Source organism: Phoca vitulina, unplaced genomic scaffold (assembly GCF_004348235.1).
Source record: "Phoca vitulina isolate PV1807 unplaced genomic scaffold, GSC_HSeal_1.0 scaffold55, whole genome shotgun sequence".
Classification (NCBI taxonomy): domain Eukaryota; kingdom Metazoa; phylum Chordata; class Mammalia; order Carnivora; family Phocidae; genus Phoca; species Phoca vitulina.
In genome coordinates, this window is record NW_022589758.1 from 8139010 (window position 1) to 8154398 (window position 15389).

Below are 15389 nucleotides of genomic sequence, written 5' to 3' on the forward strand. Positions count from 1 at the left end.
TGCTCAGTCATTAAGCGTCTGCCTTCGGCTCAGGTCATGATCCCAGGGTCCTGGGATCAAGCCCCGCATCGGGCTCCTATTCAGCGGGAAGCCTGCTTCTCCCTCTCCCAGTCCCCCGCCTTGTGTTCCCTCTCTCACTGTCTCTCTCTCTGTCAAATAAATAAATAAAATCTTTAAAAAATATATATATAGTTTAAAAAAAAAAAAAGAAAAGGTAGTTTTCTAGAGTGTAGTAAGTAAGGCTCTGAGATGTAGGTCTTTCCTGAGATTGTGGTTTGACAAGTCACATAAGTAAAAGCAGTCCTCGATTTGTAGATGAACATCAGAATTTTATAGGATTATTCAAAAGTGAGAGAAAGCTTTCGTTATAAAGTTTCTCCATTGGTCCCAAGATATGGCCTTCCAAAGTATTTCTCCGGCTGCTCTGCAGGAGAATAATGTGCTTCAACCCATCTTGTACATTGTTTTGATGCGGAAAAATCTCAGTATTATTATGATAATTAAAAATACTGACGCACTTGACACATATGTACATTATATTGTAACCTCCACAGTAAGCCTGTGAAGTAGATGGTGTTTATCCCCATTTTGCAGAAAAGGACGTAGAGACTCAAAGATGTTAAGTGATTTCCTCAGTGTCCTACATAGTGTCAGAGCCAGGACTGAAATCCAGACCCAGAAAGCTCTGCCTGTAATCAGAGCAGGGGTTCTGCAAGGTCCTTCTCAGGCACCTGCCCCAGAGGAAGACTGGTGGGTTTAAAGAATTGGTGGGAGCTGCTTTCCCAGAGCTGGTTGGGAGGGGAGAAGAAAAGAGGGAGGTCATATTGTCAAGTGGTTAAGAGCACAGGCCTTGGAGCGCTTCTGCCTCTTCCACTTACTAGTCGTTTGATCTTGTGCAGGTTCAGTTAGCTTCCCTTTGGTTGTTGGGTATTGGTTTACAAGCTCCTCAGGAGCTTCCTGGGGGTAATCTGACACTGGCCCTGGTACTTAGAGGGCCACTCCACGTTGGTAGGTGGTAGGTTTCATAAGCCAAGGGAGCTTACATACAAGGGCAGCAAGATGAGTGGATCCCCGCACCTGCTGGCCAGATTTTAAAAGTTTATATAGAGGCCATAACTAGGTTCAGTCATGTATACTGTGCAGGTGTTCCCCACACCACATCCCTATCTCCAGGCTGCATCCTCAGAGCAGCCCCTGGGAGCGGGAAAGGTAAGCAGAACCCACATTCCTGGGTATAGGGGGTGGGGAGCCTTGGACTGCCCAGGTCCAGCTCACAGGTCAAGTTGTAGTCAAGTCTTTGACGACCTTCTCCAACACTCGGTACTGGAAATAATAATAACCAAGTCTTGGTATTGTTGGGTGGATTAAATGAGAGTATATAAATGTGAAAGCACCTAACATAATGTTCTGGCGCATAAGTAGGTTCCTTGTAAGTGCTAGCTGTTATTTTGTGGATCAGTATGAGAACCGTTGCTGCTGAGAAGAGCATCACCGGGGCACAAAATGCCTTAGAAGGAGAGCCTGGATGAGCTGGGCAATTATTCCAAGTCAAGGATGCAGATGAGAAGGTGTGAGAGGTATTTTGGTGTAGTGGTTATGGACATGGGCCCTGGAATCAAGGTGCCTGGAGTTATATCCCTAGTCTGCCGTTTACTAGCCGTGCGACCTAGGGTAGATTATATAGCGTCTCTGTGCCTCAGATTCCTCATATTTGAATGGAGTTGAGAATAATAACCCCTCCCTTATAGGGCTGCTGTGAAGATCAGATAAGTTAACATATTTAGCATATTTAAAATGGACCCAGGCACGCAGTAAGCACAATCTAAGTGTTAAGTTACGGCATCTTCAATTTGTACGTAAGAGATTATTTTGGTGTGGAAAAGTCATTATGAATTGACCTGTGCATGATCTAGGTGCCTCAAATTGATTTAAAAGGCTATGCAGATGGAACAGTCTCAAGCTTTAATCAAATAAGATAGCGTTCAGGGCTCACTCACAATATTCAACTGATCAGGTTTTGTTGGCAGTCTGCTCTTGTCTAAAGCGAGTGCCCAAAAATGTGAGTACTCGCTGAATGCAGTATCTTTTGTGAAGAGAAACCAGATGCCAGACAGGCTGCAGTATTAGGTGGGTTTTCTTGTTTCTCCAGGGTCTGAACTGAAGCCATTACACAGCAAGATTTTTAAGCACTTTTGTCAAGAAACAGCTTTTGTCTGGCTCATAGCCAGAGTAGACCCAGATGCACCCAAGAGTTTCTAACAGTTTAAAAAAATAGACGGTGAAAAAACATCCAAATACTGAAATCAAAATACATTTGTGTTCAGAAATGGATAGGAAAAAATGAATAAAACCCAACCTGAATATAGGTAAAGGATGCTTGATGTGATAGACAGTAATAGTGTCGCCAAGGTGAATAGCAGTAGGACTAGAGTATTACTGGTATACAATAAGGCTGTGTTTTCAGTTTTGAGAAACACGTAGATAAGGACTACTATAGGGTCTGTGAGAAATTTCTGGTAATACAAGCTCTGAGCTTGAGAGGCTGTTAGAAATGAAAAACAGCTTACTTTATTTGACGCAAGCAAAGATATGCTTCATCAGGCAGAAAGGCGAAGGAAAGAGGATAGAGATTAGGTAACGGATCAGATGAAGGTCAAGGAGAAAGGCTGAAGACTGAAGTTGGGCTCATGTGGAGATAAGAGCAAATGGAAAAGAACTTCAAGGCAAATGTAAAGAATTCGAGAAAAAAAATTTCCCCCCTCTGAGATTGACTAGGTAAACTGAGATGCCCAGCCAAGTATTTCTGAACAACAGTCTTACTTTAGTCTTTGAAAACAGCAGGAAGAGAGGAGATGCCCTTTGTGCGAACCCCTGGTAGCATGCGGGGAGAACCTACTGGTTAGCTTTAAACATGTAGGCGTCGGTCCGTTTTCAGATTAGCCTTACAAGGTATGCCTTCATTGATCCTTCATGAAAATAGACTCAAGAGCGAGTTGATGCCAGTTGTGGAAAGGTTGCTGTATTAGTCAGGAAGGCCAGAACCACAGTAGGTATTTCAAAGAGAGGAGATTTAATAGGAAGAGGGGCTGAAGATTCTTACAGCATCATTGTCAGAAGAAAGAGGAGAGAGAACAAACACAGCATCCTTTCCCTTCCTGCCACCTGCTGATTTCACCCAGTGCCTCCTGTTGGCAGGAAGCCAACTGGCACTCGGGTCTGGGAAATAAAGTTTTCAGATTCCCTGCCCCATTGTTCTAGAACAGAGGAGAAGGGTGGGCATGTAGCTGAGAGACAGTAGGTAAGTAATTGGCCCCACTCGGTATTTCACTCATTCTTGTGAAAACCAGTGGAGAATTGGAGTAAGGGCTAAAGTCAGAGTCCCAGCTGGCGTCTATTTACTTAGGAGAATTGGATCTGGGTACTTTTTCAGAGAAGATCAATGTTTCTGGTGAGTGATAAACACGTACATACATAAACATATCAATATGCATATAGAGATATACAGATGTGTGAACCTGCATAATATTCTCTGGGGTGGATCTTGGTCTGCTCTAGCCAGTGGAATGGATGGATGGATGGATGGATGGGTGTGTGTGTGTGTGTGTGTGTGTGTCGGTGACAGAGAGTGGTACTGCCACTGTGCAAGAGTGAGGTGATGTTTAGGTGACATGCTCCAGAAAAACAGGTTGCTAAAATATTGAAGTAATTCTGTACAATAGGTAAAGAAACAAAATAAAACATTGTCCTAAGGTCAACCAAGTTATCTCTGGCCACCATGGCCCAGAAGAGCCAAGAGTGGGCACTGGAGGGGAGTGCCCTTGTACCTACCAGCCTTCCAGCTAGTCTTCCATAACTCCCACACGCTGGCTTCCATCTTGAGTGTTCCCTTCACAAGAGCAGACCAAGTTGTCCCCTCTCCCCCAGTGGTGGCTACAGGGCATCTGGTTCCTTGGTGGTGTACCAGCTGGCGCTCCTCAGAGTCACCCTTAAGTGGCTGCTTGTGGGAACTGCATCATTCACAGTGTACCATATATGTAAGTTGTTAAACAGTTTGAACATTGTCTCTGTCTAGGTATGTATATATGTACACACACACGATACTTATGGACAAAGCTGTCTAAATGCAGCAATCCTACATATTACTTTGCTATAAATAAGGGAAAACATAAGTATAAAATCTGAATTCCATTTTGTTTTTAGAAAATTCTATGACTGCCTAACAGAAAATCTTTCTTACAGATACTCAGATATATCTCTGAATATCTTTAAATGGATTTAACTTAAAAAGTGTTCTAGAATCTCTTTGTCCTCTTGGCTCACATAGTGTCTTATCAACATGTACTTATCCTACAGAGAAGCTGAACACATTTCCTTGTTCTGCCCTTGTTCTGCCCTCCTTGTTCTGTTCCTCACCTTTGAGGGGTGGTAACAGCTTTATCCCTTTATACCTTCAGTCTGTGACACTTGATGCTTGGTATCCTAGATAGGATTTCCAGGAAGAGAAATTCAGATTCCCCTGAATTTTAGGATCTGGACGGCTATTCCTAGGACATGACACGAGAGCCCCAGTGAGTTTCCCAAAGATCACCCAATTGAAAAGTCAGGAGATGTAAGTGATTGAAAGTCATTATCAACTTGACCTACATTTTCACCAGTAATGGATAGGACAAGAGGCTTTCGAGCCGATTATTGTCCCTTGCACAGTTTAAACATTTTTTTTTGAAGATACAGGTGGTTTTCAACTACTTATGTGCATTTGTTCTTGTTGCTATCTCCACAAATGGAACTTTCCCAGTGGTAGCTGGGTTTCATCGTTGTTTTTCCTTCAAAGGAAAAACAAGGGCCTGTTGAAATATTTGCACTTATCAAAGTATTATCACATGGTGGAAAATTTGGGAAATAGAGAAAAGGCATGAAAAAGCCCCCATAATATTGGTACTGGAACATAATAATACATACTTCTGTTTCACCATGTTATCTTGTCTTTCAATTTTGGTGTTGCTGAAATTAACACTTGTATATAATTTTGTATATTGACCTTTACCATTAACCTGTTGTTTTGGCCTTGACTTCCCTAGCCTAATTAGCATTATTTTAACAGCTATATGATGTTAAGTAAACTACCATTGCTTATTTAATCACTGCTTCTCCTCCCACCCTTAATTCTTACCTTTGCTTCCTCTTTCCCTGTACTGTTTCTGTCCAATCACCGTTTTTCTTATTAGGACCAATGAAAGGAACATTGAAGTTAGGAGCCTCATGATTTGAACTGTATAGCTTTGCCAAGTTCCATAATCTCTTCAGCTCTTTTCCTCCTCTATCATTTGGGAATAACAGGGGCTGGCCCTTCCCTACCCCCGAATATTTAACCCGTGTCACAGGAAAAGGTAAAATTTCGTCCCCTGTTACCTATGATTTCCATTAAGTAAATGGAATAGATCAATTAAATTAGGCTAAGAAATAGCAAATATTCTGTTTTAATAATTAAAACAATCTTAAAATTGTCCTTCGAAATATAGATAAGCCATTGGCAAATTGTAATTACTTGCTCTTAGTTTTGCTCTGCATGATTATTTTTATGGCAATGATAGGATCTTATTTATTTTATTTTATTTTTTTACTCAGAACTCTTTAAGGAAATTTTTGGATGGTTTTCCATTTAATGTCTATAGAACAACCTGAATATCAAGTTTTTTTTTTTTTCAAATGGAACAGGAAAGTATCACAGTTAGCAGACTCTTCCAAAAGCAACAACTGACCCCACTGATATTACCAAAAAGAAAAGTTAATATTTTTGAAGGGAATCCCCTTGAGAGAATGTCCCAGAAAGTGTTGTGAACCCAAGAGCATATCTGAATTTTTCATCAGTTACACTCATATTCTAAAGGTTCTGTCAGAGCTGTCTTGGGAACAAAAGCTAAAAAAAGGCTAAGGGTTGAACAGTGGACATATCTTTTAACTCTATGACCCAGGAATGCATTAGGATGTTAGTTAAGGCTGCTTGCTAAAACAAGGAGCTTACCCTCTTTCTTCTGAGGTTGAGTATAAACTTCTGTTTTTAAATACAATCAATTGTAGGATTTTATTTTGAAGCATCTCAAACATTGGAAAATATATAAAGTCCTATTTTGAACACCTCTAGCTTTAACAAATATTAAACATTGCTGTATTAGCTTTATAATGCACATACACATTTGAAATGAATAAGATAAACTGGAAATTCTTTTTGTAATCCACCTTGACCTAATAATGTTTTTTCTTCCTGCCTACCTCCTTCCCTATATATAAACACTATCTGGAATTCAGTGTTTATTATTCCCGTGTATTTCTTTATGCTTTTGCTATATAGGTATGTATCCATCAACAACGTACAGTATCATTTTACATGATTTAAAACTTTTTTTTTTTTTTTTAAGATTTTATTTATTTATTTGAGAGAGAGAATGAGATAGAGCATGAGAGGGTCAGAGGGAGAAGCAGACTCCCTACCAAGCAGGGAGCCCGATGTGGGACTCGATCCCGGGACTCCAGGATCATGACCTGAGCCGAAGGCAGTCGCTTAACCAACTGAGCCACCCAGGCGCCCATGATTTAAAACTTTAAATTCGCTCACACATACAACTTGCCTTATTCACTCAGCATTGCTTTTGAGATTATTTCATGTTCATGCGTACGTACCATTCTTTGAATCTGCTGTATTATTTTCCATTATGGAACTATACCACAATTTGTTTATCAGCCACCCCCCTAAGAGGCTTGAAGGAGGGACAACTTAAAGTCAGATCTTTATAACTGGTTGGTCAGGTAGAACACCAAAGATGCCAGGAACTGATACTTGCATTCCTGCTTTTCTCCCTGTGCCTTTAGTTATTTTTCCTCCTTCCCTTACATTTTGGCCTGATCCCCTGGAAAGATCAAGATGAATTATTAACAAAAGTTACTCCATAGATATTTTTATAATGAGTATCAATCGTACGTTAGGGAAGAGCTAAACAAGAGCCAGATGTAGATGACTGTCAAAGCTATAGCCATCAAGTTGTATGTGTGTATTCATATTTATAATGTAAGGCCTGTGGGTTTCACATACATGCATTTGCTATATTTTAATTTTTGCTTTTAAAAGAGTATGGTTTAAATTTACAAAAAAATTACAGGTAGTAAGATTTTGATTCCTCTTGGTTATTTGCTTATTCAAACATGTATTTTTCTTATTTTATTTGCCACAGTATATATTTTTAAAGATTTTTATTTATTTATTTGAGAGCACAGAGGGAGAGTGAGAGGGAGAAGCAGACTCCCCGCTGAGCAGAGAGCCCGATGCAGGACCGATCCCAGGACCCTGAGATCATGACCTGAGCCCAAGGCAGACTCTTAACTGACTGAGCCACCCAGGCATCCCAGTAGTATATTTTCAAACCAAAGAATTAGCCATCACTTCATCCCATTGCTTTTACTGTTTCACAGATATTATTTGCAATATTTAGGTTAAGTACTGCTAGTTTTGTAGATAGAATGCCTGGAGAATTCAAACTGTTTTCCATTCTCCTTCCAAAAAAAGAAAAGGAACTCAGGAATCATTTATGTCTGTTTCCCTATTTTAATACACAAATTGTTGTGACGCATCAACTTTCTGTTTTTCTATGCAACCTGTAATCTACGATTCGCCTCTGTAATTTCATTAATTTTTAGAGACCAGGGAATTTTTTGAGTGGTAATAGACAAGTTCTGTTAATAATGAAATGATTCTAGTGACTCCATTGTGCTTAGCGGGGAAAATAAGTCTCTGAATCACTTTCATTGTTTTCCCTTCATGAACAAATGCTGATTACAGTAAATTGGATTTTAACATTTGACTAAATCATCATCTATAAGCTAAATGAGGTTTTAGCTGACTAAACTGAATGTTATTAGAAGAACCTATGTGACAAATAAATAAAGTACACATTTTAGAAAAGATCAAGGACTCATGTGAGCCAAGAAATTTCAAACCTAAGAGGATATGTCCTATAAAGTTTAAAGTAGATTTTTCAATTACAAAGTGAATGAAATGCATCATAAATTACTGCAGCGTCTCTTTTTACCGTGATCCAGAAATAATCATATCGATTTGGGGGCTTTTAAAAGAAAAATCACGGAGATTAAATTTCATGGCTCTGTGGATACTGGGTTAACTGGTGATGGCTGAGAGGTGTCCCGAGGAGTGTAGCTTCTCCATTGGTTGCTCATTTGTGTGCTGAAGGCTTTTTTCAGGGCCCTCTTTTATCTGCACTTGGAACAATGATGGTTGTGGTTTGTTTTATTCAGATCAAGTTTTCAGAATTCGACTACTTTGGCAATGTCCTGCAAACCCGCAAGTACTTAGCACAGTCTGATTTCTTCTGGCTGCGAAAAGCGGTTCCAAAAACAGAGTGAGTAAAAACAAAAACAAAAACAAACAAAACAAAACCCAAAAGGAAAAGAAAGAAATATGCTGGTGGGAAGTGAAGTCTCCTCAGGTCAAACTTGGTAATTCCCCTCTTGTCAGAGTAGCCGGCTGGCTGGTTACCTTGGTTCGGCAAAACCCGTGTTAGGTTTCGATAACTCTTATTTCTGATATTATATGAATCACGTCTTCATTCTGATGACGGCTGCCCCACTCCTAGCCCCGAAACGTTGCAAGAGGGCTTATTAGGATACGAATGTTCAAGTCACTTCTAGATGTAGTTATGAATATATGTACATAGAGAACAAGTTTCCCTAGAATTTCACACTCAGGTGGAAACTTTTGAAGATCTTAAAAAAGAACAAATGCTTAAAAAATCAAGTATAGTTACGAATGTAGAAGTAATTGTATAATTATGAAGTAACTAGAAGATTTTGTCAAAGTAATAAATGTCAAAGAACTGATAGCTGTATTATTTTTCTCCAGTAACAGTTAGGATTTATTCTCCTTCTTCCCAGCTGCCTGTAGGGAATGTCCCTCTAGGTAGGAAAGTTTCCCGAGGAACTTTCTGGGCCAGGTCCAGCCATGATTTCCTTCCCTAGCAAAATGTGTATGAGGATGATACTGATTGCAGCCCGCAATTATTATGTTCACAGTGTGCTAGGGAGTGCTTTACCTGTTCTAACTAATTTTATCCTCTCGTCATTTCTGTGAGGCGTGGGTACTATTAATAAATAGGACCATCCCCATTTAACAAATGAATAAGAGGCTTAGAGTTGAGAAATCCTTCAGCTCAGGTTTACATTACTTTTTAAAAAATTTGATTACTTGACAGTATACTTGACACAGTGTTAACGTGTGAGGTTTCGATTACTGTTTGTTCTGCCTGCTCGTACGTCTGACACTGTCTGCCGGGGCCCGCTTCTCCACTGTTTTCCTTCCTGTTCTCCAGATTGGATAATTTCTATTGATCTGTCTTCAAATTCATTGATTGTTTCTTCTGCATTGTCAAATTTGCTTTTGACCCATGTAACGAATTTTTCATTGTGGTTATTGTACTTTGCAATTTCAGAATTTCCATTTGGTTGTTTTTTAGATTCTGTTTCTGTGTTGTGATTTCCTTTCTTGACTGCCTGTCTTTCTTTCTTCCTTCCTTCTTTCCTTCCTTTCTTTTCTTTTTTTTTTTTTTTTTAAAGATTTTATTTATTTGAGAGAGAGACACAGGGAGAGAGAAAGAGAAAGAGAGAGAGAGAGCATGAGAGGGGAGAGGGTCAGAGGAAGAAGCAGACTCCCCACCGAACAGGGAGCCCGATGTGGGACTCGATCCTGGGACTCCAGGATCACGACCTGAGCCGAAGGCAGTCGCTTAACCGACTGAGCCACCCAGGCGCCCCTCTTCCTTCCTTCCTTCCTTCCTTCCTTCCTTCCTTCCTTCCTTCCTTCCTTCCTCCCTCCCTCCCTCCCTCCCTCCCTCCCTCCCTCCCTCCCTCCCTTCCTTTCTTCCTTCTCTTTCTCTCTCTCTCTCTCCCTCCCTCCCTCCCTCCCTCCTCCCCTCCCCCCGCCCCTTCTCTCCCCTCCCCTCTCTCCGGTCCCTTCTTTACTTTCTTCCTTCCCTCCCTCCCTTCTTTCTTTTCCTTTCCTTTCCCTCCCTCCCTCCCTTCCTTCCTTCCTTCCTTCCTTCCCTCTCTCTTCCTCCTCTCCTCTCCTTTTCTTCTTTCTTTCTGTAGGCTCCATACCCAGCGTGGAGCCCAACACAGGACTTGAACTCACAACCCTGAGATCAAGACCTGAGCTGAGATCAAGAGTTGGATGCTTAACTGACTGAGCCACTCAGGCAGCCCATGATTTTCTATTTGTTGAATCATTGTCATCCTATTTGCCATTAATTCTTGGAATATAGTTTAATTCTTTGGACTTCTTTATAATGGCTGCTTTCAAGTCTTCGTTAAATCTAACACTTGGTCTTGCTCTGTTGACTGTTTTTTTTCCTAACACTTTTCTCTCTTTGCACAGCATAATTCTTTTGTTGTTGAAAATGACATTTTAGGGGCGCCTGGGTGGCTCAGTTGGTTAAGCGACTGCCTTCGGCTCAGGTCATGATCCTGGAGTCCCTGGATCGAGTCCCGCATCGGGCTCCCTGCTCAGCGGGGAGTCTGCTTCTCCCTCTGACCCTCCCCCCTCTCATGTACTCACTCTCTCTCATTCTCTCTCTCTCAAATAAATAAATAAAATCTTTAAAAAAAAAAGAAAATGACATTTTAGATAATACATTGTAGCAACTGTGGATTCTCATTTATTTTTCTGAGGCTTTTTTGAAAGTAACTTTCCTTGATTTAGACCGCAGAATCTATCTCCCCCATAGTATGCGGCCGTGGATGTCTCTGCTCACTTTTAAATTCTTATTTTTTTTTTATTTTTTAGCCTCTCTTGCTCGAGGTTGTCCCTGTGTCTGCATAGCTTAGTGCTCCGCCAGGGATTGGGGCAGACCTTGTGCTTAAACACCTCGAGTCTGTAGGGCTTCTGCTCTCTGCCCGTGGATCTGTTGGGCTGGGAGTACCTTTCTCCATCAGCCTTGGACTCTGCTTGCCACTGGGCTCTCTCGAGTCTCCCCTGTGTATGTGCCTAGTGTCCCAGTCAGCCAGGGATATGGAGAGAGCTTATCTCACCCTTCTGTGACTCTTTCATTTCCAAGATCTCCGTTTTAAATTTCTGGCTTGTCTGTCTGTCTTCCCAGTGGGAATTGTAACTTCAGGCTCGCAGAGCTGTGGGTATTCCTTGTTTGTTTTCCACCAAGGTTGCCACTTTTAGCTGACAAAGCTGCAGGTTTTCACCTCCACTCCCAATACAGTCCACCTCCTGTGGCAGCAAAGCTGTTGATTTTCCAGCCAGCACTACCTATCCTTTTTTTTTTTTTTTTTAATATTTAATTTATTTATTTGACAGAGAGAGGAGGGGAGAGAGAGCGAGCACAGGCAGGGGGAGCGGCAGGCAGAGGGAGAAGCAGGCTTCCTGTTGAGCAGGGAGCCTGACACGGGACTCGATCCCAGGGCCCTGGAATCATGACCTGAGCTGAAGGCAGACGCTTAACCAAATGAGCCACCCAGGCACCCCTAGCCTACCCTACCTATCCTGATGAAACTAAGTTCTCACTGACCAAGCTGGGAAGGGTGGGAGCAGCCCCTGGCAAGAAGGTCACAGACTCCTGTCCTACTTACTCCCAAGTTTAGCAATTTTTCAAAATTAAACATTTTTCAATGTGTTGTTTGGCTTTGATGATCAATTCCCAGAACCCTAAAGTGGTTGTTGATGATTTTGTCCAGTTTTATAATTGATTTTTGTGGAAAGGATTTGCTGACTTTTTCATATCCTCTTAGCTGGGAACCTGGATTCATGGCCCACTTATTTTCTTTATGGCCCACTTTTTAACCTTGGCTGATATTCTGGTCTCCAGATCTTTGGCTGGCTCTTGTTATGCTCTCTGGGTCTCTTATTACTCTCCCTTCCAACTCCCTGCTCTGTTCTAGACTCTAGAAACTCTAGGCACTGTACCAGCTTAAGCTGTGATTACTGCCTGTCCCTCTTACCCATGGCTGCCATGTACCCATCCCTGCCCTTTGCCCTTCTAGCCTTCTTACTCACCCACAAAGTTAGTTACAAGTGTTGGACTTGAAAGAGGAGGCCTACAGCTGAACTATTCCCCTGCCCATCCCTGACTCCAATCAAAAGAACATAGAGGTTAGAAGGTTTTCAGACTTCTTTGGAAATGACAGATAACAGCTTTAAAACTCTATGTTCCACTGTCCTTGGTTCTCTCTTGTCATCACAGTATCTCTCAGTCCATCTCTCCTGCTTCATTCCTAACCTCAGTTATTCAATAGAAATTTTAGATGTAGGGTTCTAAAAGTAGCTTCTCGAATCTGATGACTTCAGCAAATGTTTTCCAGTATCCTGATGAGCCATCTACATGTAGTATGGTAGTCACAGATCTGTGTGAATCATCCTGTTTTTTTTTCAGATCTACTTCAGATCAGTTCAAACTCTTCTTGCAATTTGTGGAAAATTCAAGGTATTTTTGTCACGAGTGTTTTTTCTGAATTTTCAGGGTTTGGGCTTCTCAATCAATATTAGAGATGCTGTCAGGGTAATTCTTTAATTTCAAAATGCTGTTTTTCATTTGGCTATGTAGTAAGGCTTGGGTTGCTAATTGAAAAATCCCTAAGTGTGTCCTCTTTAACATCATCTTAAAATACTGAAGGACTGTCAGATTCTAATGGCCTTGACTATTTCTAATATTTTATTTATGCCTTAGAAAAATGCTGGCTGACTTTGTGGGCTTAGGTGAACTGTGTGATCTTGTGTAGTTTTTTTCTCTGTCAGAATACCTCTTTCACAAGGACATTAAATTGGTTAATGTTTCTGGAAAAGTTATCCAGGAATGAAAATCAGTGCAATAGTACTAATACTTTTTAAATTTTTAAAATTTATTTTAGAAAGAGAGAGAGCACATGTGCAAGCAGGGGAGGGGGCAGAGGGAGAGGTGGAGAGAGAGAATCTCAAACAGACTCCCCACCAAGGGCAGAGCCCAACCCAGGGCTCTGTCTCACAACCCTGAGATCATGACCTGTATGGAAACTGAGAGTCAGACACTTAACTGACTGCCACCCAGACTTCCCTCAATTGTACTAATTCTTGTTTCCTCAGACTATATGTATATTTCAGGGAAAACAACCTCAAGAAATTTAAGGTCCTCTTTGTGTAGTAAAGTGATAGGATAAGTCATTTTTAAAAAATTATTTGATTGATTTTTTAAAGATTTTATTTATTTATTTGACAGAGACACAGCAAGAGAGGGAACACAAGCAGGGGGAGTGGGAGAGGGAGAAGCAGGCTTCCCGCTGAGCAGGGAGCCCGATGTGGGGCTCGATCCCAGGACCCTGGGATCACGACCTGAGCCGAAGGCAGACGCTTAACAACTGAGCCACCCAGGTGCCCCAGGATAAGTCATTTTTTTAAAGGAAATTTCGGGCTGCTCCTTTTTAAGCATTGTAGGAAATTTTAGCTTCATGATACACATTGGCTTTAATTCACATCTTTTAGTTTTAAAAATTGATGACTTAATCTGGTGGGAATGATTCTGGAGTAGCTCCACTACACGGTTTTACTTTGAACAGTACATCATGATTTTATTTCCACAAAGCCCTGAAATACCATTTTGCTTCTTTGTGGGTATAGGATATAAATACCCTTTATCTTTCATTCTCATGGAATCTATTTCAGCTGAGCTAATGTATATTAAGAAGTTTCTAACGTGATGGGAAATGTCAACAATAATGGAATTAATTGGGTGGTCATTCCTGAAGGTACATACTTAGGGCTTGGTTCTTAGAATTGTCACTTCATCAGCTTGCTTAAAAATAGAGGATTTAGTCTACTGCTTGGCTTGAATCAAAAGTAATTTTTTCCCCATAGGGTCGCCCTTCTTTGACAGAAATGAGTTTAAGTCGGTTTCCCTATTAACTCACTCTCATTCGTCTGTGACCAAACATGTCTGGATCTTCTTCTTCTTCTTCTTTTTTTTTTTTTTTTAAAGATTTTACCTATTTTTTGACAGAGAGAGACACAGTGAGAGAGGGAACACAAGCAAGGGGAGTGGGAGAGGGAGAAGCAGGCTCCTTGTGGAGCAAGGAGCCCGATGCGGGGCTCGATCCCAGGACCCTGGGATCATGACCTGAGCCAAAGGCAGACGCCTAACGACTGAGCCACCCAGGTGCCTCTGGATCTTCTTTTTCTATCTTTTCAAAAATATGTAAAAAAATATGGGGTGCTTGGGTGGCTCTGTTGGTTAAGTGGCTGCCTCTTGATTTTGGCTCAGGTCATGATCTCAGGATCCTGGGATGGAGCCCTGCATTGGACTCCGTGCTCAGCGGGGAGTCTGCTTCAGGGTTCTCTCTCCCTCTGCCCCTCCCCCCTGCTCTCTCTCTCTTTCTCTAAAATAAATAAAAATAAATAAATCTTAAAAAATATGTAAAAATACATCAGATGTCTACACAAATTATGGTTTTACCCATAGTTTTTGTTTGCAAAAGCATTATCTATAGCATGGAATGGGAAGGATATAATCTATAGGATATTAGAAATAAAGCAATAAATATTCTATGGTTTTGTCATTCCATATTCCTGCAACTATCTTTAAGAGTTGATAGGTAAAATGTAAAACCTTAGCCTGATGTATATCTCTCTTATATGGTCCATAGAAATCGGGGTACCAGTGTCTTTGTCTTTAGACAATTGTATTTCATTATTACTATTACACTCCTTTTGTGTATTCCATTGTCCAGTATAATTTTATCCCCATATATTTTTCTTCTGAAATTTATATGAGACCTCTTCATACCTTGTCCAGTAAATCCTTCCCCAAACACAGACCACAGGAACACCCTAAGGTCATGGTAAGAAGAATTTAAAGCACTTGAATGACACTCTTTGTTTATTCAAGTAGATGTATATATAGCAATACAGTCATTTACATAGATGTAATGATCTGCTCAGCGCATGCCACTTGGACAATAGTCTTAGCCCATAAGGAGCTTAAAATCTTGTTGGGAGATAAGTTGTGTGAACTCATGCTTTCAGGGCTCAATCAGTTAACAAATGGTGACCTAGACAAGTATAAATGCCAGGGGGTGGTGGGGACTGTGGAGAACTAGTTATTGTACACCTCATTTAAAGGAATTCCAATTCAGTCCTTTTAAAAGCCATCATGTTGGGCAAATGAAACATTTTTATGGGAAAATTCAACCCAGTGGTTACAACTTAATCTATGGACAACCAACTTTTCAGTGTTTCATTTATCTACTGCTGTGTAACAAACCACTCTAAGATTTTTTAGAGGCTTAAAACAACAAGAATTACTCATTTCTCTCTCTCTCTCTCTCTCTCTCTCTCTCTCTCTCTCTCTCTCTCTCTC

The 15389-nt window shown here is 40.9% G+C and overlaps 1 protein-coding gene across 1 annotated transcript in view; it reads left to right on the forward strand.

The window, feature by feature from the left end:
• The window catches only part of PHEX (phosphate regulating endopeptidase homolog X-linked), a 199239-nt gene that overhangs the window by 131241 nt on the left and 52609 nt on the right, over positions 1 to 15389 (forward strand). The window contains exon 14 of the mRNA XM_032389616.1: positions 8305 to 8408. Within this exon, the coding sequence (XP_032245507.1) occupies positions 8305 to 8408 (104 nt within the window). The remainder of the gene's footprint in view (positions 1 to 8304; positions 8409 to 15389) is intronic.